The sequence below is a fragment of the Anopheles aquasalis genome, chromosome 2, assembly GCF_943734665.1.
Source record: "Anopheles aquasalis chromosome 2, idAnoAquaMG_Q_19, whole genome shotgun sequence".
Taxonomy (NCBI): domain Eukaryota; kingdom Metazoa; phylum Arthropoda; class Insecta; order Diptera; family Culicidae; genus Anopheles; species Anopheles aquasalis.
In genome coordinates, this window is record NC_064877.1 from 11702501 (window position 1) to 11727086 (window position 24586).

The following is a 24586-nucleotide window of genomic DNA, read 5'->3' on the forward strand; positions in this document are numbered from 1 at the left end:
AGTTTGTAATAGGAATTGAAATCGCTAAAAAAAATTCACGGATCTCAAACTCCTTTATGTGATGAATGTTAAAATGTTGATATATTGTTTTTCATTTAATTTTTCGAACACTACTGTCGTTGCAGTCACTGCTTATCATTACCTTGCCAATGCATTGCTAGAAAGAAGTAACAAAAATATGTCAATCATTTGAAATATCTTGATGCTCCTGATATTTCCCATTTTTGAATTTAATTTGGAATACAACGCCTAACTTCTCGTTTCAGATGATCATCCATAGCATAAAAAAAAAAACAATTAACTTGGCGTGATGGTTCAAGCGTTTTACAGCTGACGAAACAGCCCAAGTGCCAAACGATGATTTGATAATGCATTCGTCGCGTTTCACTTTGCGTCGCGCGTTAATGCATTCACACAGCTACATCCCCCTCCCCTTTCGACCCAGAAGTCGCCTGAAGTATCTGCATGACATTTCTTTTATGATGGTCCCCCCTCCGTCCAGTGACTTTTCTAATTATCATCATCGCTTCCGTCGAGTTCTGTTTGTGTCTCGCAAGCGCTCGATAATCTTAATTCCTCTCCGTCTGTTGGTGGCTGACCAATTTGGGTTAAGTGCGGCGGGTGTTTGAAACGCGCAACAGGCCATCATCGCACCATTCGGCTTAGACGTCGACCACCAACCGGCCACAGACCATCGCAAACGGGGCACAGGGCCCGCGCCGAGCCCGACCGATAAATATGTCGTCAAGTGGCAAAACGTCCCTTCCCGGTGGCCGTCACATTCTCTCTCTCTCTCTCTCTCTCTCTCTCTCTCTCTCTCTCTCTCTCTCTCTCTCGCCACTTTGTGGTCATTGAGATTGGCCGCTCTTTCCCTTGAGCTAAGGGTGGAAAAGGAATAAAATTGTAAATCGCTCCTGCAGTGCAAACAAACCACACATCTTCACGCGCCATCGTGTGGTGTGTGTGCAGAAGATAATGAAACGGCCGACGACCGAACCGATTCCGGAGCATCAGCATTGGCCAGCATGCCTAGACACTTTGGTTACTTGCCCGGTGCGAATGAATGTCGAAATAGACATCCCCCAAACGGCCGATCGGCCGACCGGCCGGCCGGTTCTCGGTCCAAAGGGGTCCGAGGGTGTCACCGAGCGGCAGGCAGCCCCCCCGCCCGTTTGGGTCTCTTTTGGAGGAGGGGTTCCAATGTTTGGTTTTCCAATGTTTATGTTATGCTGCATAACGCGACGAGCCCCTGTCCGCTGCCAGCGGTAGGAGAGTCCAATGGCCGCCGTTAGCGCCCAGAACGCGCTCGCGTCTGGCTCATATACAAATATAGATTAGAAGTTGCTTGGTAGCGGGGAGGGAGGGTGCGAGAGGGGGAGTTTAGGGTATCAAGCGGTGAAATATGGCATCCACCAGGTTCAGCCACTTCCCGGCGTGAATCCCCCTTCGCATTCGAGAAGCTGCTTCCTTCGACCTCATGGTCTCGGTTCGGGTTCAGGCCAACCTGCCAACCATAAATTCTTCTATCGCCCTTCCATAAAAGAGCCCCCCCTCGGTTCCGCTCTTCCTTTGTCCCCTTTGTGGATCGGATGCGATGTTGCAGTGTGGTGGCCTCCTGGGAACGCGATTCAATTATGATGCGTTTTCCGAAGTTGCAAGTATCCCGCGGGGAGGGCAAATGGGGATGTTGTGGTCCTAAGGAAGGAGGAGGTTTGCGTTCTCCGTGCGCCATCATAATCGTCGTCACCGGTCGGTTGGTCGATGGAACCAATAGCAAAAGGCATTGCTGGGGCCGAGCATCTTCCCACCGATCGTGTTTCAGGTTGCAGCGTTTCTATCGAACGAACAGAGGTCACCGGGAATGCCGTTCACGAAGCATCGCTACCGATGGTCGGTTACCGCGGAATGGCATCATTATCAGCGCGACACGCTGCCACACTCTGGTCTCTGGTGGTGTTTAGCGAAATGTTGCTTTCATACCGACCGTGGTGAATCGTGGTGCAAATGGTGGTTGAAGGAAAGCGGGTTGAATATCGGTTTCGGTGTGACGCGAGCTTTTCAGCGACACGCGACCGCTCGAGAAAGCGTTTTGGGAAGTGGAACAAAAAACAAAAAAGAAAGGGGAAAATGCAACGCGAATGGCTGGCCCCGGTGTTGATGACTATTTTAAATAGGAACACTGACCTCCAGCCAGGGCTCCTTCAGGGCTCGTCATGGACTAATATCGTTTGTTTGTTTTTTGTTTTAGGTAAGGCAGCACGCGATCGAGAGGGTGGGTGGGAAACGGGGATTCCAGCATTATTTATGGTCATGTTCGCTGTCGCTCGACCGTCACGACATCGTTCAGTGGTGATGGGAGGCCTCAGGATGGTGGCCTGGCGCCTTTCCTCTTTGGTAATGGTGCGTTCACGCTATCGGTTATCCTGTTTCCTAATCAAATCTAATACCGTTTTTATCCGAGTAGCTACAAGCTAGTATTTTACAAAGCAGAACGAACGAGGAACGATGCCGGAACACTGTACCGGAATGGGATGGAGATGATCTACTAAGTGTGCAATTAAGTTCATGCATTTATTAGTTAGCTTATGCGTTCGTGAGCTAATGTTATCGAGCTGCTTGTTTGATGAATTTTGAAGATGAGATTTGTAATGAAGATTTTTTTGAGAATCAATGATACCGAGAAACTAAAAGACAAATGTCTTGGTCGTTCGAGATCGAGCAAAAAATTTAGGATATGGTTTTTTATAAACAAATATTCTATTAAAAAAAACATTTTGACAATACATGGTTCAATACTGATTGAAATACCACAATCAAAAGGCACACAAAAGCTACTCCAAACAGTGACACATTTCACTTAGTAGAATTGAGTTATATTCTAAGGCTGCCACATATTTAACAAATTATTATTATAGTAAAGCCACAAGGATACTTGTGGCTTGGAAAATCATCCAACATTTCTACTGTTGAGCGTGGTTTTGTTTCACATTCACATGTGGCAGGCATCGCCATTTAGTACGGACCATTTCAGATAGAGAGGGAGGAACCACTTCCGAATAAAATTATTTAGTTTTGTGACTTATTCGACTGTGGTCAGTTGTTGTTGCTGACCGCTCTATCCACCACCTCTATCTCTAACCCATACTACGCCAAGCCTTTGCTCTTGGGTTCTTCTGAATCCCCCGAATGGGAAAGCTCGCCAGCAACCGCAACATTCCTCGCAGCAACTATGATTAATTTTTCATTCGAACCCTGCCCCGACGTACCAGCAAAGTTCAAGTTTCGTTACCATCGCAACGGTGGTTGGTTGACGACCAGGACCATTGGAATGCAATGTTGTGGAAGAGGAGTTTCATAGCCGTACGGCAAAAGCCTCCTGTCTGTGTTTCTGTGTATGTGTGCCCGATCAACCGCAGTGACCGGTACCAGCCCGAGTTACCCAGGAGATTCCCGGGAGTAATCGGATTTTGGGTTTTCGCATCGCGGTTGGCGACGTTTATGCGACAGAAATGGATGGCATATGCCACCAACAGCAGCAGCAGCAGCACTTTGAACAGCTGTAGCAACCAATCCCTTAATGTCATTGACCGCAGTGGGCAACATTTTTGGGGCTCACCATGCACGCTTTGCTGACGGGAATACACGAGTTATGCACCACTAATTCGCATCACCAGCAGCAACGTATTATTTATGTTAGGAGCAATTAATCGCATTGGATGCTATTGGAATGCAATTCACGCCATGCATGATGGTGTTGGCACGTGTGAACATATCTTTCGTTCAACATTGAGATATCGTGTCCTTAGCAACACTTGCTAATTGAAGAGCTGGACGTTTCTATAGCGACACTCGCACGAACAGGACTTAGCAAGCTAGCGCTAGAGCTCGACGAGCTCATAAAACATTGACAAACCAACCTTTTCCGGGATTTTCTTTTCATTTTGCACACACAAAAAGAACATGGATAGAAACATCATGCGATGGAGTTGGAGTTTGCTTCGTTCCCTTTTTTTTCTTTCGTTCTGAACCCTGAAGTGGAGTGCACCATTGCGCAATGCTCATGCTACATACTTCTACACACCATACATGGCGACCTTCTTGTCAGTGCACAAGGATCAGCTCGTAGCCCTGGAAGCGGAGGCAACCAGAAGTGCCAGAAGGACGAGTGAGAAGAACACCGTCGCGCGATGCGCCGCATTTCAGCGATTTGTCCAGAGCGTGTCAGCGTGGCAGCCACTTCTTTCGCTCTTTATTTGCTTTTCGTTTCGTTTCGTTTCGTTTCGCTTTTGCAGCCAAAGCGTCGGTATGCTCGGTTGTTCGGTCTGTTGCGCTTCTCGGGGGATGCCTGGCGGCGGCCTGGTAACATCGCACCAAACATGATGCTTCGATGTCGATCCGTGGTGCATGATATGTTTGCCAACGCAGGAGGCACCGGGGCCACACTCGTACGTGCACGCCGTCGTACGTCGTGGTGCAATGGAACGATTTCAATTTTCACCCAAGGACTACCTCGAGGCTAGTTCTGGATGGATTTGTCCATAGTTTTTTTTTTTCGTTTTCATGTTTTCGATTCCGTTTTTGGACGTCAGACACAGATACTCCCTGGGCCGGGCCAGACCGTGCCCGATACCGATCATCCGCCGTCGCCTTCGGTGAAGAACTCATCTATGAAGGATTTTAAATTGTGTATCTTGCGCCACTATGCTCGTTCCTGCTCTTTGACAGTTCGTTCGCTTCGCGGGAAACATGCTGTTGAATTTAATGGCAGCGAGTTGCACCTCGGACTAGTATCGGATGACTCACTCCTCTTTCCCCTCTACCCGTTCCAGCTTTTCACGAATTTGCGCTGTCGTTCATAAGGAAAACCCGGTTTTTCCGGTTGTCGAACGTAAGAGTGGAAAATGGAAAATGTAAAAAAAAACAAATCAATTTGATTCGATCGTTCGCAGCGTCGTCCGTTTGGCCAGCCAGTCAGCCAGCAACCAAGGGCGGAGGTGCTCGATTGGGCGCAAAGAACGTGGGGATTGATTTTAGAACCACCTCCATCATGGACCGCGCAACGAGCGTGATGTAGCGTAACGAGGAATCGACCTTCTTATCTAACGATGCCAATCCTCTAGTCGAGTGTTTCTTTTTTTTGCTTTTCTCATAGACGATTACGAATTCCGCTGTCGTGGAGCGATATGTGGAGCTTGCTGCGTTCTTTCGACAAACCATTAACAAGTTTAACGAATGCTTCGTGTGCGAGGGTATGCGATTAAAGCAGCGGAAAATGTGAACTAGGATTCAAGGAGAAGAGCTTTCAAATTTTGTCTGAAGACTCATGGGTAACTACTATTGATGCTGCATTTTTAGTTTCTGCAGTGCGATGGACGGTTTGCCCATGATAAATCGGCAAATTTTGTCTCTTTTTTTAATAACGTATGCATATTAGAAAAAAATAGTGATGGAAACTCTCCAAAATCATCTGATAAATCATCTGATAAATCTGAAAAGAATTCAACCCATTCGCCAACAACCTGTTACCATTCGCTTCAGAAACGGATATTAGAATTAATTTGGAAAAATCCTTTAAAAAGATTCGATGGACATCGAGTTAAGTAGCGTCGCTTTTCGACACGTCGGATCGTTGCTTCGATTGAGTCAATCATTTTTTCGATATTATAATATTCTCGAAACTAAGAAAATGAGATTAAAATAAGTAGAGTAAAATGATTTTCAACAAATAAGCTCTCCGACTAAAGTGTCTGACCAGAAAACTTTGCCGAACCTGCCATAATTAATTTTCCATATGGTCCACAAGTGGCCGAACCGGCGTGGAGGAGCTCCACGTCCAAAAGTCTTCATTAATGGACCGACCAGCCACACCATCCGCACACCCACCACGTTCACAGGAAACGCTTGCCCTGCGCTTCGATTAAATTGTTGCAAATTGGCCACGCAGCTTTCGAGTGTAATTACGAGTCAGCCAGACCGCTTCGACGCTTCGGGGCTTCACCGTTGGCCAATTGTTGCTTTCTTCGCAGTCGTTACCGGTGCCCAAAAAGGCGGCCCTTTGACCGTGGGCGAATGTTTCAATTTTTAATTAACATAGTTCCGCTCGATGTGGCGCATCGCCCTTCGATAACGGGCGTCCGATTCCCGTTCGCCATTACTTGCTGCTGTTTTGCTACCACAACGAAGCACAAAAGAACCGAGCCTGAGTGTCGAGAGAGAACGGGAAAACTTTTCCGTCACATTCCGGAGCCGGGACCGCGCCGTCTTTGCCACAGAGAGATGAAATGAGCTGGTTCGTAACCGAGCGAGCGAGCGAGCGAGCGTAACCAAAACCCATGGTAACAATTTGTTGGGTTCGACAAACCGCCAACCAACCAACCAGACAGACAGGTCACGCACAGACACACATACAATGTGTTCATGCGCGAGCCGCGAGAACAACAAGGACAAGCGCGCCGGAAGGGACCGATGCTTGTAAACGATCTAATATGAACGCTAATGATTGGAAAAGTTTTCGCTTTAGTTTGGCCGGGGGTTGAGGAGGGAAGGAAAGGGGAGAGAGGGGTAAGGCGAGAGTTGAATTCGGAATCGGAGCTCCTGCAGCTGCTGCTGCTGCTGCTGCTGCTCCAGGAGTTACTTACGTTTCATGTCCAACTTGACGGCACTGGAGAGCGGAGGCACGACGTGACCGTTGCTGGCCTGGCAGGTGTAGACCTGTAAATCGAGCAGAGGAAGAGAAAACGGGGTGGTGCGTTAGTGCGAGGAATAGTGGAAGACACCAAAGAAGGCGCAAGTGAACGATAAACATTTGTTCATAATTAAAACTTTGACCCAACAGAGCGCAAGGCACATCTCGTGAACCACGCGCTCCTTGATGGATCGCTACGTCAGTTCTCCTCGGTGGCCATTGCCCAGATAGTAGACGTTGCTGTCTTGTAGATGATCTGCCGTTGCCTGTTATCTCGCAAAACGGAGCAAATGCTACGCGCGCCACGTGTTGCTTTGTGTAGCGGTGGCATCGGAGGGCAAATGGAGGCGCCCGAAAATGAGTGCCAAAGTGCGCCACCACCCGAGCATAACTTTTGTGCGCAGATTGATTGATTAGAGGTCGCCACCACCGTCGCCACTGAAAGTTGATCCCGAGTGCGCGAACTTACGAACGGGAAAAGACAACCCCCCCCCGCGGGATGGGAGGTCGATTGGACGGCGTCAACAAGCGTACGGCGGAGCAAGCGTTCATCATAATTATTCCATGGTGGAGGAGCAGGAGGGCGAGGTTGATGGTGTTGGTCGGAACAAGCTGTTTCGAGTTATCATGTTCTTTGGTGGCAGCGAGCAAACGAGTGGCGCTGCTTCGGATACACTGATTGGGATTGATTTAATGGTGCGCGTATCAGGAGTGAGCAAACATTGTTTAGGAAAATTGAACGCCATGGTTCCGTGTGTTGTTTGGGAGTTTTCAAGTCAATCAATTTTGGAGGAAATATTTGAAGGTGGTATGAGCACAAAAATTAATGAATCAACGAATATCCGTAAGCATATTCGTAATTTGTGTAAAGCTTAAACAGAAATATCTTAATAATACGGAGCATTACGAATTATGTCCCTTAAAATGATTTATTGCAGTGTGTTATTCATCTTTCGATGTTATTGTCATAGTTTTTTTTATGTGTCGTGCATAATGTACTCTCCACATTCTGATATTTCCATTATTACACGCGGATTGCATGAACATAATGCTCTGAAACTTAATTGGAGCAAACTCGTAGTAAAACTCTCGCAAATATCCGCAAATTTACTGCTAAGCCGGCGATTAGTGATGCCTAGCAAGGAGAAATACTTTCATTACGGTAGACACATGAATTCTTGCTCGAATAAGTGCACAATTGTTGAATAATAACCGCTAGAATTAATTCAATAACCGAATGATTGCAGAATCCACTTTGGCCAACATAAGTTAACCCGCTCCTTCTCTCTTTCTCTCTCTCGCTTTCTCTCTTTCTCCTTCCCTCCGCTGTGCCCATCGAAACGATTGCCAACTTCATTGCAATTTGCATATTTCTCATAAACGGTTCGACTTTACGAAATCATTCGCCTCGGAGCACAGGTGTACGTGTGTGTCGCGCGGGCGCCTGTGGCCAACTCGTCTCATTGTTAGCTCAATCGTCCATAAATCATGTTTGCAAAAAGCCCCCCCCCCGCCGCCGGGGGAGGGCGGGGGAAAGCTTAATGGAACCATTTGTTTCAATTCCCGCACAATCCCAGCATTGTTTCGATTGAAAATGAATTATTGGAAGCCCTACCCTGGAGCCGGACCCGGAAACGATCCAATAATCGATAGAAAGGAAGGTTTTGATTTCCAGCATTCGATGGCCCGAAAAAGCCACGAGTGTATGTATGTACGTGTGGGCGGGTTTTAATGAGAAAACAGGGAAGAGCGAAGCGATAGGATCAGGATCCCGGATGGGACCGGAAGCACCCGACAACATCGGTGTCGATATCGGAGTTTTATGACGGAAGTTCCACCCGTCCGTGGGGCCTTTTTGGGACCAATTTCAGGCAACCTTCCACCCTTACACCTCCTCCATTGTCTCTACGTTTGAACGGTGTAGGCGTCCAGTTGAATGATCTGGGGCATCGAAATATTATCTTTATCATCATCATCATCATCATTACTAGCTGCCAGGAGTTCTGGGTATTGTTGTAGGACGATTCGGCTTGATTGTCGCAGGTCTCGGGTACGGAACGGAACGAAATGACGTATTCCGACAACGCCCGGGGGGACTGGTGCCAAACAGGATATCCGGAGTTCCAAGCGAAAGGCGAGATTGTGTGTAAATGACTTACAAGATTTTCCAAACTCGCAACCTCGGTAGAAGGAGAAACCGACGGATTCTAACACCCCAAAAACAACCCAAGAAAAGCCCTACCGGTCCCTGGGAGGAAGGTGCTTAGCTCGTCGACTTCCCTTTGTTGGACGACGAATGGCTGTGATTGAACCCGAGGGTTCCAGAAATATTGTTTACGGGAGTGTTGGAATTCGATTTTGGCTTTCTTTTAAATGGACCACGCACCAAACCATTAGGAATGCGCCGAATTGGAGCAACCGAACTGGAAATCCTTCTTCCTGACGGACAACGGCAATGGACTTCCTCGTTTGGAGGGAGATTCTTGGAAGGGGATTTCAGTGAGGCCGGACTCACTCGAGTATTCTTGAGGTATTCTTAAGAGAACACGGAGGGAGAGAGAGAGAGAAAGAGTAGTGGATAGAGGAGGGTGTTCTCGGTTAATCAATCAACCCTGCCCAACTCACCAGAAACCTAACCGTCGTCGTCGTGGTCGTGGTTGTCGGTTACGTCGCCTCAGGTCGCACAACTTTGCGTTTTATTCAACTTTTCTTTTCTTTTTTTTCACATGTGACTTTGGCTTACCTTTTCTCAGGTCCCATTTCCAGGCCTGTCGATTTGCTAAGCCCTTCGATGCCGTCAGCCGTAAGAAGGTTGAAGTTTGCCTGCCAACTGCTAATCGCTTCCTCGGTCACGTTGTATAATGATGGAGTCAAAGGTGGGGACGTGGTCACTGTACCGAGAACCGGCCCAAAGGAGTTCCCGGTAATTTTCCCGTTAATTCGAAGCCCAAGACACATCGAATGGCGGGGGGACGCGGGCTGATCCCACTTTCTCGTAATCCATTTCCATTTCCATTTGACTCCCCACGGTGGCCACGGTGCTTCAACTAATCTCGTATGGAGGGCACACGGTGTTGATTAGAAAAAGAGAGGGCGGCCCCAGCCCATGACCAGATGCCAAGTCAGAACTCACTGTTGTGGGTGAGGATCCAACTGCTGATGCTTTGTAGCCGGAGCTACGTAACTTGATACGGCGCACGCCAGAGCGAAGCAGGTGTTTGGCCTACAAAAAGGTAGCAGAGTCACGGTGGTGGTGAGGACGGAATGATGCAATAAGCACCGGGCGTGACCATAGACAGCACGACAGCGCTGGCTCCCGGGAGCTGGCCTCCGGACGCGAAGGCGTCGCTCGATGTCTAAGCCCTAACCGTGCGAGTTCGCGAGCTGTATTTCGAGAATTCCGGGACGATTTCCGGGGAAAAAGAACTGTCAGTTAAACTGCTTAAACAACTGCGCGCGAGGCCGCGCCGCCTGTAATCCAATTGGAAAGGTCATCGGGGGTACTAGCAAATACCTTCCAAGCCAGTAAACAACGAAGACAGTGTGAGTGCTGTGGCTCCGTTCGGCCGCAGGTCATTCGCCACTTTACCTCCCCCCACACACGTGGGAGGTCACGGAACCGACCGAATGGCTGATGACTTCGCTATGAGCTAAGTAGGATTGGAACGGTTGTAAGTCCTTAGGAAGTTGGAGTCCCGGGAGGTCACCAAAGCCGACATTACCGAGCTGACTTTGTCATCAGAAAGGCTGCTGTTGCTTGTTCTTGGAACAAATTGGAGTATCGTCTTATGGTCTCCCAGTGAACCTCCCAAACCTCAAACCACAACTTACTCTGGTCCAACGTTCCACGAAATTCGTCTTCTCAATCAACAACCAATCGTACTGATTGATTAGACCCACGGACAGAAAGACAGAGCTACTCACTCAGTGAGACCGAGCTGGATGTCAATAAGTCGTGCAGAAGTCCCACAAATTCCAACACATTTCTCCACCAGGAAAACTCCAGTGAGACTCCGGGACCGCGCACGACTATTTATGAGTTGCGTTTGATGCATTAGCCCTTATTAAGATGTTGTGGCCAAACGGTGTTGTGACCGACAGCACATCATTTTTGTGCAAATTGTTACCATTTCACTTTCGGAGAGGGCACCTCGTCTTGCCACGTCAAGTATGATCAATCACCCCACCGGAGCACCGCGTAGGGTGGCGCATTAGCATAATGTAGAAATAAAACTCACGTCACGCTGTCGTGCGAAAGTGCCCGTAGACAGGAGCAGACGATGAGACGAGACGACGAGGTAGAGATCTCTCGGAATACTTATCACTCCGTAGGGTGATGGTCTCCCTCCACCTGTTTCCCCCCCCGTTATCCCCAGCGATCACTCACCGAATGCAGATCATGGCGCGACAGCTTCTCCAGATAGAGAACGTTCTTGACGGTGCCGTCCGGTAGGACGACGTTGGAGTCATCGAGCAGGGCGTGCTCGCGCCACCAGGTCACCTTCGGTGTCGGTTGCCCGCCGGTCGAGATGCAGGTCAGATTGATGTCGGCATTTTCGCGGTACGGTCCGACGACGTTGTTGAGCACGGCCGCACCCAGCTCGTCCAGGATCGTAATCTTTGTCGGTGGCACTAAAAGAGGGCACCAGGGCGGGTGTGGCGTGGGAGAAAAAAACAGAGAAACAAGTTAGCGTGGAGTGGTCGCGTGGTCGCGCGTGTGTGCCAATGTGGGGGAGGGATTGTTTGCGAATGAAGAAGATAAATGCTGATAACATGCTAACGAAGAACGCGCGGGAACAACCGGAACGGAATTTCCGGCTGATTGTGTGTGCTGCTGGCTGGAAAACACAATTTCCGCCGATTGGCACAGAGAGAGAGAGAGACGTCGTCGTTGTCGTCAAACACACTTACCTAGCACGTCCAGATCGATCCGACAGTTTTTCGTGGGCGATTTGTGAAAATCCACTCGGCACCTTGAGACAGAAAGTGAGGCAGAAGCAGAAAGAGAGACAAACGGAGAGGATGAGAATACTGGAAAATAAGATCCCAAAAAGATGAGCCACCCACCCCCCGGTTTCGGTGGAAGCAACGGTGCCAAGACATGCGTTTCACGAGGACTACAGCAACAACAAAAAGGACGAAAAACATTGGACAAGTGAATCGCGATAAGACAGGTGTGTAAGGGCCAGAAGCCAAGGATCTCGATTGACGGGATTAAGACACGGTGCGCCAAAGGACAGCGCAAAGCAGGACAGAAAGTTATGAAAATCAGATACGATACTCGACAAGCGCAGCCCCTGCGCTGATCGATAAAGCTGTCAAACCGGCCGCCCCTGACAGCCATAATCGGTAGCTTTAGCGTTTTCAATGTGCACTACGATGTGCTCGAGTAACTTTCTGTTGCCGCGCCGCATGCTTCGTCGAAAGTTTCTTTTTGATTTGAAATTTTAATTGTTTTTCTACCCCCTCCCCGCGGGGAGAAACGTCATCCATTAAACAGTTGCGTCGCGTCGCAGGATACGAAGAAGATAAGAGGACAGGCGACAGGACGGATAAGCGAACATAAGCATTTCTTGTTCCTCTCCGCTCTCCGAGCTCCACCAGAGAGAGAGAGAAAAGGCAAGAAAAAAATTTCTTGGCACTTTTTTTCCCTTTGCCTTAAAGTCAGAGCTTGGACGGCGACAGCGCGCTAATCTCGTCCAAGCATTTCCGGCACAACATCGGGCCTTGTTGTCCTGATGGTAATTGATTCAAAATTTATAACTTCTTTTTTGCTCTTCCTCCTTCCAACTGGCTTCCATTTTCCCCCCGGGTCCATCTGCATCATCACTTTGTTGGGGCGGAGGGAATTTGGGGATGAAAAATACCTTTATTTTCCTCAACACACAACCCAACCCAAACAAAAGACGTATGCTAGTGCAATCAGGTCCATTGTTTCGCCTCGGCATGGGGGTATTAGACATGCCGAAGGACAATCCTCTCCGTCGCCTGTTCTCGGGATCTGCTCTGCTTCGTATTATCGTGTTTCCTTCCCTTATCTCGGCTGGTAAGACAACAAAGCGGTGCTACTTCCACCGCTGTTCCCGCTGTTTTTCCGTGCTTCCTTCTCACGTTCCGTTGCGGTTGCTGCATTTCTTTTATTGATATCCCCCCTTCGCTTCTACCCCATTGCCGTTCCCTTTCTACTTTCCTGTTTGCCGAGTCTCCCGAGAAGCCGAGCGGAGAGCGATCGTTAACGAGAAGTAAACTTCCTTAGCGGTCCTTTTGGGGGGCCCGTAAAATCCGGGCCCCGTGTTCCGGGAGCAAGCAAAAAAGTTGTTCGTACGTGAGGGGAGGAGGGTTAAAAAAAAAAGGGAAAAGAGAAAAAAAGAAAACTCCAGCAACGCCTAGGCCCAATGGTATCTCCCGGGAGCGATGGCGCACTGAAAAACGGAGGTCCCTTTTCTCTCTCCCTCCTGTGGAGGTCCTCTGGGTACATCGTTCGTGTTTTGGTTCGTCGGTTTTTTGTTCGCAGCAACGAGAGAAGTATGTTGCGTACCACACCGTACCGTTCGATACGCAATATCGTTTTACCTTTACCCTTTTTTTGGCGGGCGTTTCTCCTCTGTTCCCGTTCGCTCCCCCGGTAACGGTCCCCTGATATGGTCCCTCGGTATGATGGTGTTTGTCACCACCAGCAGCAGCAACTCCTTGGAAACAATTTTTCTCTTTCCAGCATCACTCCCGGCCTTGTGGCTTCGAAAACATTCGAAATAGCACTTTCAAGGACGTCCGTCGTGAGCCGTCGGTTAGTTCCAGGCTTCGTGTTAGGTGCCACCTCGGCGCATTCGTTGCTCGCAACCCCAAGCGCAGCGGAAGGTTCGGGGGAGCAGCAGAGAGCAGGAAATTGGATTTGAATATTTGAGGGGAAATCCGGAAGGGGTTGACCAGGCGGGAGGGTGGTAGGTAGAAACAGAAAAATGGGAAAAACATAAAACCGAAAGATCCATCCCCTCTCTCTCTCTCTCTCTCTCCCTCCTCGCCCAGAACTCGAGGAACATAATGTTGCGACTTCCCCGTTTTTTTTGGTCCCAAAAAGGAAACCTCCCCAGCATCCGAGCACAACAGAAGTGGGTAAAAAAGGATTGCCTGGTAGTAAAGTAGGCGCAACGGAGGTGCAGGAGAGCGTTTTGGGACATTCGACCGAAAGTTGGCCCCTTGACGGGGAGCACAACAACAAGTCCTTCTTCACCAACCAACCAACCAACCAACCAACCAACAACAACAGCAGCTCCCGGTCATCCACTATCTGGAGGATGGTCCTGGTGCGAAGGGAAATCAAAATCGAGGTTGTCCGCTCGGATGCGACCAAAGTTCGGCCGATAAGTGGTCGAAGTGGTTGTTGAAAGGATTCAATCGCCCTGGGGATGAGGGCTCTGGAACCCGGTGTTTCCGGTGTCCATCCAGCAATGGTTTGAAGCAGTCACAGAAGCGTCGAGTCGAGAGGAAGAGGAGGAGGAGGAGGAGCATTATTATGATGGCGGTTAATATGACGAAATGACGGGAACAACAATATTCCTTCGATTCCCAGGAGATCCTCTTCAGGTTGGGTTTCTGCTGCTGCTACTGGGCCCAAAATCCGGCTCTTCGGTCGGTCGGTCCGGACATAAGCTGGATTCGATTCAGTGTAGCAGCTTTCAGCTGGATGGAAAGTTTAGGAGCCGCATCAATTGATGACTCTACCACTGTCTCTCTCGCTCTCTATCTCGTGTCGATGGAACTGTCGAGATGACCTTCCGGGATGGAGTCCGGGATGGAAAACAATATTTACCGAGTTCCAAGAGTGGCACCAAACTCGAGCACGTGGAGAAGGATCGGTTCCAGTGATTGAATTAAGCCCCGGGACCATATCAATTGGTTTCGATTTTGACTTTTGAAGATGCTTCCCAATAACAGCTTGGCTTGGCATCATCGATGTGATGGACCCGGCGACGGGTCGATTCAATTTAATTCCATATCCCCGGGAATGATTTCCAAGCAAAAGAATCTTCCCGGGCCAGCCATTTCTATCCCTACAATATGGTCAATTGTGGCAACATCCAGCACAATAGGGTGGTAAAAACACGAACACCCCAGAACCAAGCCATCATCAAACATATACGGAAAGGTGTGCTTCGTGGAAGCAAATTCCTATAACGTAAATAGGAGAATATTGTTTTCGAAACAATCACCTGCAGCAGCAGCACCAGCACCACAACGGTGCCTCGAGCATGAAAGGTGGAAATCCATTTCAGGCAGCACGTAGCACTCGCTTCGCTTGGCCTTCCGAAGAGCCGGCCCCTGGTTCCGGTTCCGGAAATTCCAATCATTCTTCCCGTAAAATCATCACCAGCAGAGTCCTGGGGTCGCTCGTTCCATCGGTCCGTAGAAGGTAGAAGTGAGAATGCGTAAACTCATAAAATCTTATGAAACGCCACCATATTTGTACTTCACGCCAACCTCACCGGCATCGTACACCACCCACCACCCAGGATACTCCCTCGGGTGTGTGCAATAGTCACACTTGAAAGGGGGTGCTGGGGCTTGGTGGTCGCCAGGGGGCGTTATCGAGGTATTGGGAGGTTGTTCTTGAGCCTCCTGGGAGGTAGCAACGCCAAGCCAATAATGGCGCAACATATCTCTTTACCTTTCACCCCCCGCAAGGGGCGGCAGGGTGGCCAGAAGGTGGAGGTTTATATCCTCTTCAGCACATCGCCAATCCCCGGTGCCCTGTGAATCCCCTTCCTAACCCATTCGCCCGAGAAAAAGGGGTTTTGCTCTCTTAAAAATGGCGAAACTATGGCCACGGTGAATGGAATGGGTGGGCACTAGTGGGGGTTTGGTGAGGGGGTGGGCGGTCGCACACAAACCAGCATGAGCACCGCGCCCGTCGGTTAGTTTACTGTTATGGGCGGCAGTATAGTACGCCTTGGCAATTTCTGTACCAAGAAGAAGCTGATGCCTCCGAGCGAGCGGTTTCGAGCACCTCGATAAACGAACCACTGACACGCTGGCTGGCCCGAGAGCGAGGGTATGTCGGGCACATAAAAAGGGTGAGCAAAGCGAGGGAGGAAAATGCTGCTCTTCTTCACCTTGGGCCCTCCAAAGACATCATCGGGATGAAATGGTTTGATGCGCCGATTGAATTCGCTTCCAAAAGTCCTCGGATACACAGCGCTACTGAGCGCTAAACTTTGAGAAGACCGATGAAGCTGAGGAGGTGCTGCCAGCGCGAAAAAAGTGATCTTCAAACAGGCAAACAAACAAACAAACGAATCGACGAGAGAAAAACGATCAGGCAAACAAACGGGGGCCGAAAGCGTGGAGCACGTTTTGCCGATTTAATCGGTTTTCGGTCGCCGGGCTGAGTGCTGTGCCGCGTAGGTGTTTTGGAAACTTTTGATTTGCCTGGGCCCTTGCCACTTCCATTTTCATCGTCGTCCTGCGTGCCTGCGGGAGAGAGAAATGGACAGCGCACCGCGCTGGGTGCTTGGAGGTTTTTCGCATCGCATCGCTTGTTTTTTTTCTGAGGAAGCTTCGCGACTAACGTAAGGACACAACTCCCGATTCCAAGATGATTAGATACTTGGTGGCCGAGTGTTAGGTTCGTTCGGAGGATCCAAGTTTGTTGAAGCAAGGCCCGCTTCTTCTGATTGAATCGATCGATTCGCGTAAATGGTACTTGGAGTGCTGCTCTTTTCAGGCCAATTACGCTTTCGACTACGAAGTTGCCCTGGAGGCGTTGCTTCCAGGGTGTAGGCGCGTCCAACGATAACAGGCATGCTCTACGATTAGATGCCGTCTCCATACTTTGCTCTTACTCTTCAACGGGAGCGCAAACAAGTTTCCTGATTATTCGACCTGAACTCACGAGTGAACCTTCTAACTGAACACTTTGCCTTAATGACGAATGCGGAGCAATTGTTATTTACCACTAAGCACCAGCCCCAGAGTTCGATCCTGGTCCTGGACCAACCGGCTTTCCGGGATAGTTTGCTGAGGTTTTTAAACTTTTGGCCACTATTCCGCCTCCCAGTCGGGTCATTGAAGTGCTAAAGTTGGAACCCAGGCACCCCCGGAGCCGTGGAGAGCTTTTAATTACTTTCGTTTATGATCGAACTGACCGGCGACCGGCAAACCGAAAAGCTAGTTTTGACACAATGAATCTCTAATCGAGTGGTCCATCTCGTCGGCGTGCAAAAGTTCCACTTCCGGTTTGCGAAACCCTCAACCCACTGCACATCCGGTGCACTTTCCGGAGCTGCCGGTTCCACCCAAAAAGGGTTGCCCCGTGTTTGCCGAAAATTGAATGCCAGGGCTTAGCTTCAGAGAAAACTTTTACCAAAAACCGACCAATTCAGTGCAAACGAACGATCGATCGATCACGGGGTCGAGTATTTACGGGGAGGACCCGATAGGAATAAGCATTGAATGCAGCACCGAGAGAGAATTGTTGAGGTTTTGCTGTGGAGCTCGGCGGTGCGAGTTAGAGCAGCTGCAAAAGCACCTTAGCGCTCACTCAAGGATAATATGGACTCTATATTATGATGCTGGAGCACCAATTTGCACCAGCATAACCAGTTGCCAGCATTTGCACCACTCAACCCAATCCTTATCTCTCGTTTTCTCTCTCTCTGTATGATGGAGTTTTGCTGCTTCATTCCGGAATCGATTCGATATTTGATTGATCTGATGGCTTATTTTATGGTTTTGATAAATTCCTTCCTGATTGCAAACGGTACTCCAGCAACCCCATTCCCGGGAGTTTGGAATTCCTTTTTCGTTTCTGAAGGTGGTGGAGGGCATCAGGTACTCTAGATCGATCCAAGAGGTCTTCTGCTTTTCTGCGGACGCGAACTCGCAATTCGCAACGCCACTCACGTTCACCCGGCAACCGGCACTTTGGCCGAGGCGAGGGGTGCTTGGTTTTATCGAGGATTCACGTGCGCTCTCATTCCACACACTGGCGGCCACGGGTTGGCTGGGTTTTTCCTGCCAGGTGAGTTGAGTGCCACTAGCGCAGATGTGGCCGCAGTTCGCTGTCAGCACAGCACAGCCAGAAGAAGTAGTTCTGTGCCGTGAATGTGCTTGGTAAGTTTCGCTGGCAATCGCTGGCCACCCCATCTCCACCTACCTGTACAGACCGGCATCCTCCTGCTTGACACCCTTGATCCGGAGGGCCGGTGGGCTGGTGTCGTAGTAGAAGTATGCCTTCGACTTGAGCACGGCCTCATCCGACCAGTGGATGGCCTGCTGAAGGCTCTTGCCACGTGCATCGAACCTGAAACGATGAAGAAAAAGAGGAAGAAAAAGAGGAAGGAAAATGTGAGAAGCGACCGGAATTAAGCAGGCTAGGAAGGCCTCGGCGAACACTCGGCGGCGGCTACTTCCGTTCTCGGTGTCTTTCCGGTCCTGGGCGTCAAGTTGCTAACCAGCATCAGCGCGTCATCATGTGCGTTCGCTTTCCCGGCTGAAATAAGCTGTCGGAACGTGTCGAACGTGCCGTAGATGGTGCCACCGGTCCGGCCAGGCCAGGCACAAAAACACACCGGTGCCACCGGCCGCGATTCCAATAAAATCCAAGTGTTGATCACTTGCGTAAACATCGGGAATTGATAGCGGAAAGCAATTTTCCGAGACGGCACCCGGGACGTCGGTGGCGGCTGGCCTTAGACACTAGCTAATGAAAGTGACACATCCTCACATACACAGACACACAGAGAGTTGGCAGTTTGACGCCTTCGCACAGTCTGCTCCTTGCCTGTGAACGGCCTAAGGTGTGCTCGGTTCGATCGGGAGCATCAGCAGCAACTCCATTAGTTGCCGTAGTGATGGGTTGCGCTAGAGAAGTTGCACGTTCTCTCAGGCACAGGACCACCTAGGCCTAAGCCCGGGGCCCAGGTCGATAAGATTAGCCAAGCACCGGCTTCACCACCGGGAGATGGTAATGAACGGGAGGATAAACTTCTTGCGATGTGAAGCAACACGAACGGTGGTTCTTACAAGGATTTTGGGGCGACTTAGCCCCGGCCGGCCGTGGTATGGAGTGTAAGTGTTCATTGGTCCATCGTTCGAATGGGCTCCGAAAATGGCCGACCGGCCGGCCGGCCCGTGGGGAGTCCCTGGCCTCTGGCCCTCCCCACTTTGGAGCCAAAAGTCGACCGACCAGACCATTGCCCGATTGATGCTGTTGTTGTTCGAGGCTGCGCTTCTGATGATGATAGCCGCCAGTGTGCACGAGGTGCTGCCGGAGGTGTGTTGCCCCTTTTGGGGGCAATAAAAATTATCTGCACCACCCTCCTCCTCCTACTCTCCACTCTCGTTTACCTGTGCTTACGCGTATCAAAATGGTTATCGCCGTCGGATTCAATGAGGTGGTAAGGATGGATTACGCTGAGAAGCTAAAAGGTTTATGCTACCGCTCCCCTTCCCCGGTTTGGATGGTGCGACCTCAGACCTCGGAGGCCAACCCGTTCTATAATGTACCCCCGCCTTCCGCTTTCGCCTAAATGTGGCAATATAAATTGATAGCTCGCACCGATGGCCGGAGGTGTAACCTTATACACGCCGGGCCACACACCGCAATACGACCTCACGGTAGCCCGCCCCGGGGCAGGGCAGGCCTGCCAGCTTGCGAGATACGAGGAGACGAAAGGACGCTAAAGGTTAAGTGCAGCATTAGATAAGGGTACGGTTGGTGTTGGGCGATGCGATTGCCTGTTGTTCTAATAATAGACCCTCAGTGGTCCTGATTGGATAGTTCAGTTCAGGTGTAAGTTAATCGAGTATCGTGTTGCGTAATGGAATGATGCCCCATCTCTTCCTGGATCCAAATAATGTGTTTTATCCAACTGGCACCGATGGGTTCTGCGAGTTTGCAGTTGAGCGACGACGATACGACAAAGCATCTAATTTAGCAACTTTTGATTGACTCTCAGTTCCGAGCTGGCGGTTCCGCGAACCCCTCGACGACGAAGCACACCTGAGGCGATGGTGACAAAAGTTTTGTGCTCCCTGGCCCGGGGGACAGCTCCAACTAACCACCTGCGCCATCATTGTGCGTCCTAGTTTTGTGCCGTTGTTTATGTTGCTCGATCCATTCACTTTGCTGTTGTCGAATGTTGTTCATGCTCGCTCGCAGCGCGCTACACCCACTGCTGGCGATGATGATGATGATGATGATGTTGGTGTTGCGTGTGTTGTTTGTGTTGTTAGCCACGTGCGCGCCCGCGAGTTCAGCACTAGACTGATCCATGAACAACGCCGGAATCGAATCGAATCGAGGGGATGGGTGAGCAAAAGTTTACAAACATCGCCCCGGGCCCAGTAGCATAAACATAAGTGGAGTTTACGGATACGGGGACACGCACGCACGCACAAAACACACCACCAGCGGGACGTTGTGCGTGTTTCTGGGCAGAGACACAGAGTGTGTAAATTTGTGCGATCTCCTACGCAACCATCACTTCCACCCTAATGAAGCCATTAATACCGATGATGAAACGATATTAATTAGAGTGATTGAATGACTAGCCGGGTGTGACAGTCAGCTGCTGCTGCCGATGATTATCGATGGATGTAAACAGGGGGCAAGTAAAGTTATCTCGCTGTTTCGATGATACGGACACCGTTCTGATCTGACATTGTACTGTTGCTGTATGTTGAGCAGCGGTATAGAAATGTTCTGCACTTGTTCATGCACACTCTCATCGTTAATGGTGCGAGTAATGCATGTAGCACCCATAATGCCAGGCTACAGAAAAGGGATATGAAGGATTGCGTTCCTAGTGGAAGTGTTCCATAGACCAGAAAACCCACAAAATCGATCCGAAAGCATTGGCGTTGAATCACCCGTGGCAATAAAGCAGCTGTTTGTCTGGCTTTTGAGCAACTCCAGTTGCTGTGAAGTAGCACTCCATTCCAACTCGTCGACCCACACACATCTCCTAACACTCCATGCTTTTTTGCCCGTTTTCTGTCGCCCCGATAATCCCCTCGATCTCAAAAGGCTCCAACCAAACCAAACCAGCGAGCGAGCGAGAAGACTCATACACCCGCATGTCGTTTACACATCAGACACGTTTGGGATTACGAATAGGGTGGTGCCAAGGGACAAAAATGGTTGAAATTCGTGTCCAAAACCACCAAACCCCACCGGCTGCAACTCGAAACGAAACGGTCACCCTGGGTAGCGCTGGGTCTGGAAGCAGAAGAGTGGACGCCATCACCGCAGGAAACAAACAAATCCATCAAAAGCTTCTCAAGTACACAGGGAGAAGGGGTTTTCCCCATTCGCGGAGGATGGTGGATCAAAAAAATAAACTGGAAAAATACATAAAAACACATCGACAGCCACCACGGAGTTTGGAAACGTTTCCAAATCGATTGTCACGTTGCACGGTGAGCAGTGTCGGGTTTCACCGTTGCTGAAGATTGAATTAAATGTGATCGAGGGTTTTTTTTGTCAACTTCCGGAACGGTACCGGGCGATGCGATGATATCACCTGGCCACATATACACCCACCAAACCGTCGACCCACCATCACCATAATCAGACTGAAAGTGGGCAACGGAATAAAGCCAAAAAGTTGGTAATCCGATTAAAACAGATGTCAGCTGAGGGAAGGCAATGTAACGTCCCCGCGCTCGGGAGCTACCGTGGCTGCATTTTGTGTATTTGCCGGCTTCCCGGCTTCTAACCGTTTTTATGATGATTCCCCAGGGATTGATGTCACTCGCCGTCGATCCATCGATCGGATCGGAGGCAAAAGGGGAAGCAGGATATTATCTCTTCTTTGTGTTTTTTCATTTAAACTCGCATCATGCTAATCCCCGGAGGAATGCCTATGGGAAGTTAATCTCACGGAAGTGAAGAAATAAGGTCCACAAGCACGTCACAATTCTCTCTTCTCGTTGGGGGAGCGGGGACAAAGACCCACTAACCCTTAGGATTATTCATCTTACTGCTGAAGGGGGAAAATTGGAATCGAATGGCCCTTTTCTTAATTGTTTGATCGGGTGATGCATAAGTTGAAGGAGGTAAGTGTGTCGCTGGAAGCGTTGGTTTTAGTTTTTGGACAATCTTTAATGGTGTGAACACCGATAGGGAAAAGCTTAGGGTAAAAAGAAGGAAATTGTCTCTCTTGGTTTAATAACACATTCATTACCACATCGCTTATCTGTAGTGTGATCGGATTAAGTTACGACGATGAGGATTTTCTCACGAAAAATTGAACAGTAACTTTACTTTTCTTTTGTAGTAAGATGAATCTGTTCTTCTCGATATCTGGATAAACAGGAGGCCAATCCTGCCTCTGAATGAATTTTAAATATCCATTCATTGTCCATTATCAATTGTTTACATGTACCGTACTTGAATTACCTCGATTAAGATTGCATTCTAATGAGGATACGTTATTGTGTATCTGTTAAAAAGTATTTCAATTATTTTTCGTGATTAGTTATCGATCGATCTAAGGTCATTGATGTTTAACAATTCATTTTAACGTGAATATTTCCTCCAACATTAGTTTGAAATCATTAAAAAAAGACAGATGTAAAACGGAAATGGCTAGCTCCATCAAAAAAAATAAAGCTCTTCCCTGTGAGCGACTGAAATCGATTCCAGTTTAGCCCTTGGGCCACTTAGATTCTTCGTTCTTATCACTTCATCCATGATTGATTGTGTGCTGCTGCGTAGGATGATTATTGTCGGATTCGGCTTCGGCGAGTGGCGGGGGCGCGGCGATAAGAATCACTCAAACAAACGCATATTGCCCCGCCAACAATGTACACAGTTACCTTCCTTTGGAGACGAACGAGATACCATTCCAGAGGAGCTGACGACCTTTACATAGAGCGAGGAGCGAGACCGCATGACGATGATGATGATGATGTGCTTGGCCGATGATGGGTAGGCGTCGTTCGGTGCGAGTTATGGATGGATGGAAGATGGAAGAGAACCGAACGATCAAACCCCCGGATGAATCGAATGTCTGTCTTTGACGCAAAGAACCGGATATTTGCCTCGCACAAACATAAACACAGGACGCGACGCGCCTCGAGGAGCGAATGAGCGAGCGGAGTGTTTTCGAGCACCCCGAAAGGTCGAAACTAGAAATAGGTATCTAGTTTGATTTGCGGGTGTTTGATGTGGGATGTTTATCACCTCACCATTAACAAGAGGAAGCCTTCCGGCTGACGGTAAGAAAGACGAGCTCTGCACGCTTCGATCGGAACGCGATGAACGCAGCGGTTTTCCAGATGTTATAACTTTTACCGAACCAGCGCCGCCATAAGCACGCTGTTGACTTTTATGTGACACCCGTAGAGGTTTTACGGTCCGTCTGGGGTTAAGAAACATTTCGAAACAAACACGGGAACTGCATCTGTCCGGGTGCTCTGTGTTGCTTGGAGTTGTAGACCGTTCCACTCTGGGTCTGAGCTGCTGCGAACGAGATTGATTTCGGTGATGAACGATGACTGAATGCACATCGTCCATCATTAGCATAAGCATGTGGCTAGGGGACAAGGGCACTCAGCGATCTACTGGACTGATGGTCCTTTAAGGTAGTCAATAGACCGCCTTGTATGCACACAGTATTAATGAGGTTATTCCTCTTCAAGTGCCCACTGCAAATGTCGAAAACGCGGCGCGGACTATCGCCAGGACTATCGAGATCGTGTGTCATTGGTCTTTTGGTTGGCAGTCACAATCAATGGGCAGCCAGTGACTCGCATTGATGCAGTTAACTCAGATCTATCAGACATGCCGGTCTGAGATGGAAAATGGAACTTCTGTAAGTTGCTACAGCGGATCCGAAGCTCGTTGTGCCTGCCGCAACGGACGTGCGCACTGGCCGTTTAAGTGAATTATTCAAAATCAACATTCATCTTCCTATTGACAAACCGTCAACAGAACAGAAGATACGCATGGCACAGGTCCAACGGACCACAATTACCTGCCGAGCGCGATCAAACGACCTGCACGTCGTCCGAAATCATCGAATTTATTTGATTACGATAACGACCGCCGCACACACAAACTCACATGCGTACGCGTACAAGTACACGCCAGTGATGGCCAGTGCGTCGAATGTCCCTCCAGTTCCTCCGGTGTTCCGTGTGTGTCTCCATAATCTTGAGGAGCGCTGTTTGCTCACCCATTCCACTGGCCGGACCGATTCCGATTCGGACTGCATTAGCATTCCGATGTTTATCGCTCAGTGATTGCTCTTTCGGTCAAAGGACGGTCCGTGTGACATGTCCGGGAACTCGACTCGACGCTCCAAAGGACATAGAATCGAAGCGAGCGAAGCAAGGAAAAGACAAACAACGCAACAGCCCACCACAGGACTCGAGAGGCCAGGCCAGACCAGACCAGAGATAGGTATCTACTGCTGGTACGCGGGTTTGTTCGCTTCTAAGTCTTTTTCGCTTCTTCCTTTTCGTTCGCTTGTTGCCCAGTTTTTCATATCATTGGTTTAATTTATTTACATTGCTCTCGAGAACTGTCGCCGGGCTGTCAGACTTGGGTTGAGTTTGTTTGACATCTGCTACCCGCCACACACTCCCCGCCATAGTCGCATAGTACGCCATGAACTGATCACAGCAGCCCGATTTGCGTTTACAGTCGAGTGAGACAGTAATCTGTGGAATGGCAGTAGCTCGTTGTAGCGTCGTTCGGTGTGGTCAGGTTTCTACCACATGTTCAACCATTCCGGGAGGTTTCTGCCTTTTCCTTTCACGTACCACAGGCCAGGCTACCGTTCTCCGTTGCGAAAGACCGTTGCCTGGGGTAGTGTGTTTACTCAAACGACTTTGACCAAACTACTTCAAGTTTCTGGGTAAGCTGATGCTTGATTCCATACTTGAAGTGTTGCT

At 49.4% G+C, this 24586-nt stretch overlaps 1 protein-coding gene across 1 annotated transcript in view; it reads right to left on the bottom strand.

The window, feature by feature from the left end:
• LOC126571704 (nephrin) overlaps positions 1 to 24586 on the bottom strand; it is a 90945-nt gene that overhangs the window by 14226 nt on the left and 52133 nt on the right. Inside the window, exons 4-7 of the mRNA XM_050230453.1 lie at positions 17838 to 17984; positions 11597 to 11658; positions 11073 to 11317; positions 6639 to 6711 (exon numbers count right to left, since the gene is read on the bottom strand). Coding sequence (XP_050086410.1) covers positions 6639 to 6711; positions 11073 to 11317; positions 11597 to 11658; positions 17838 to 17984 — 527 coding nt within the window. The remainder of the gene's footprint in view (positions 1 to 6638; positions 6712 to 11072; positions 11318 to 11596; positions 11659 to 17837; positions 17985 to 24586) is intronic.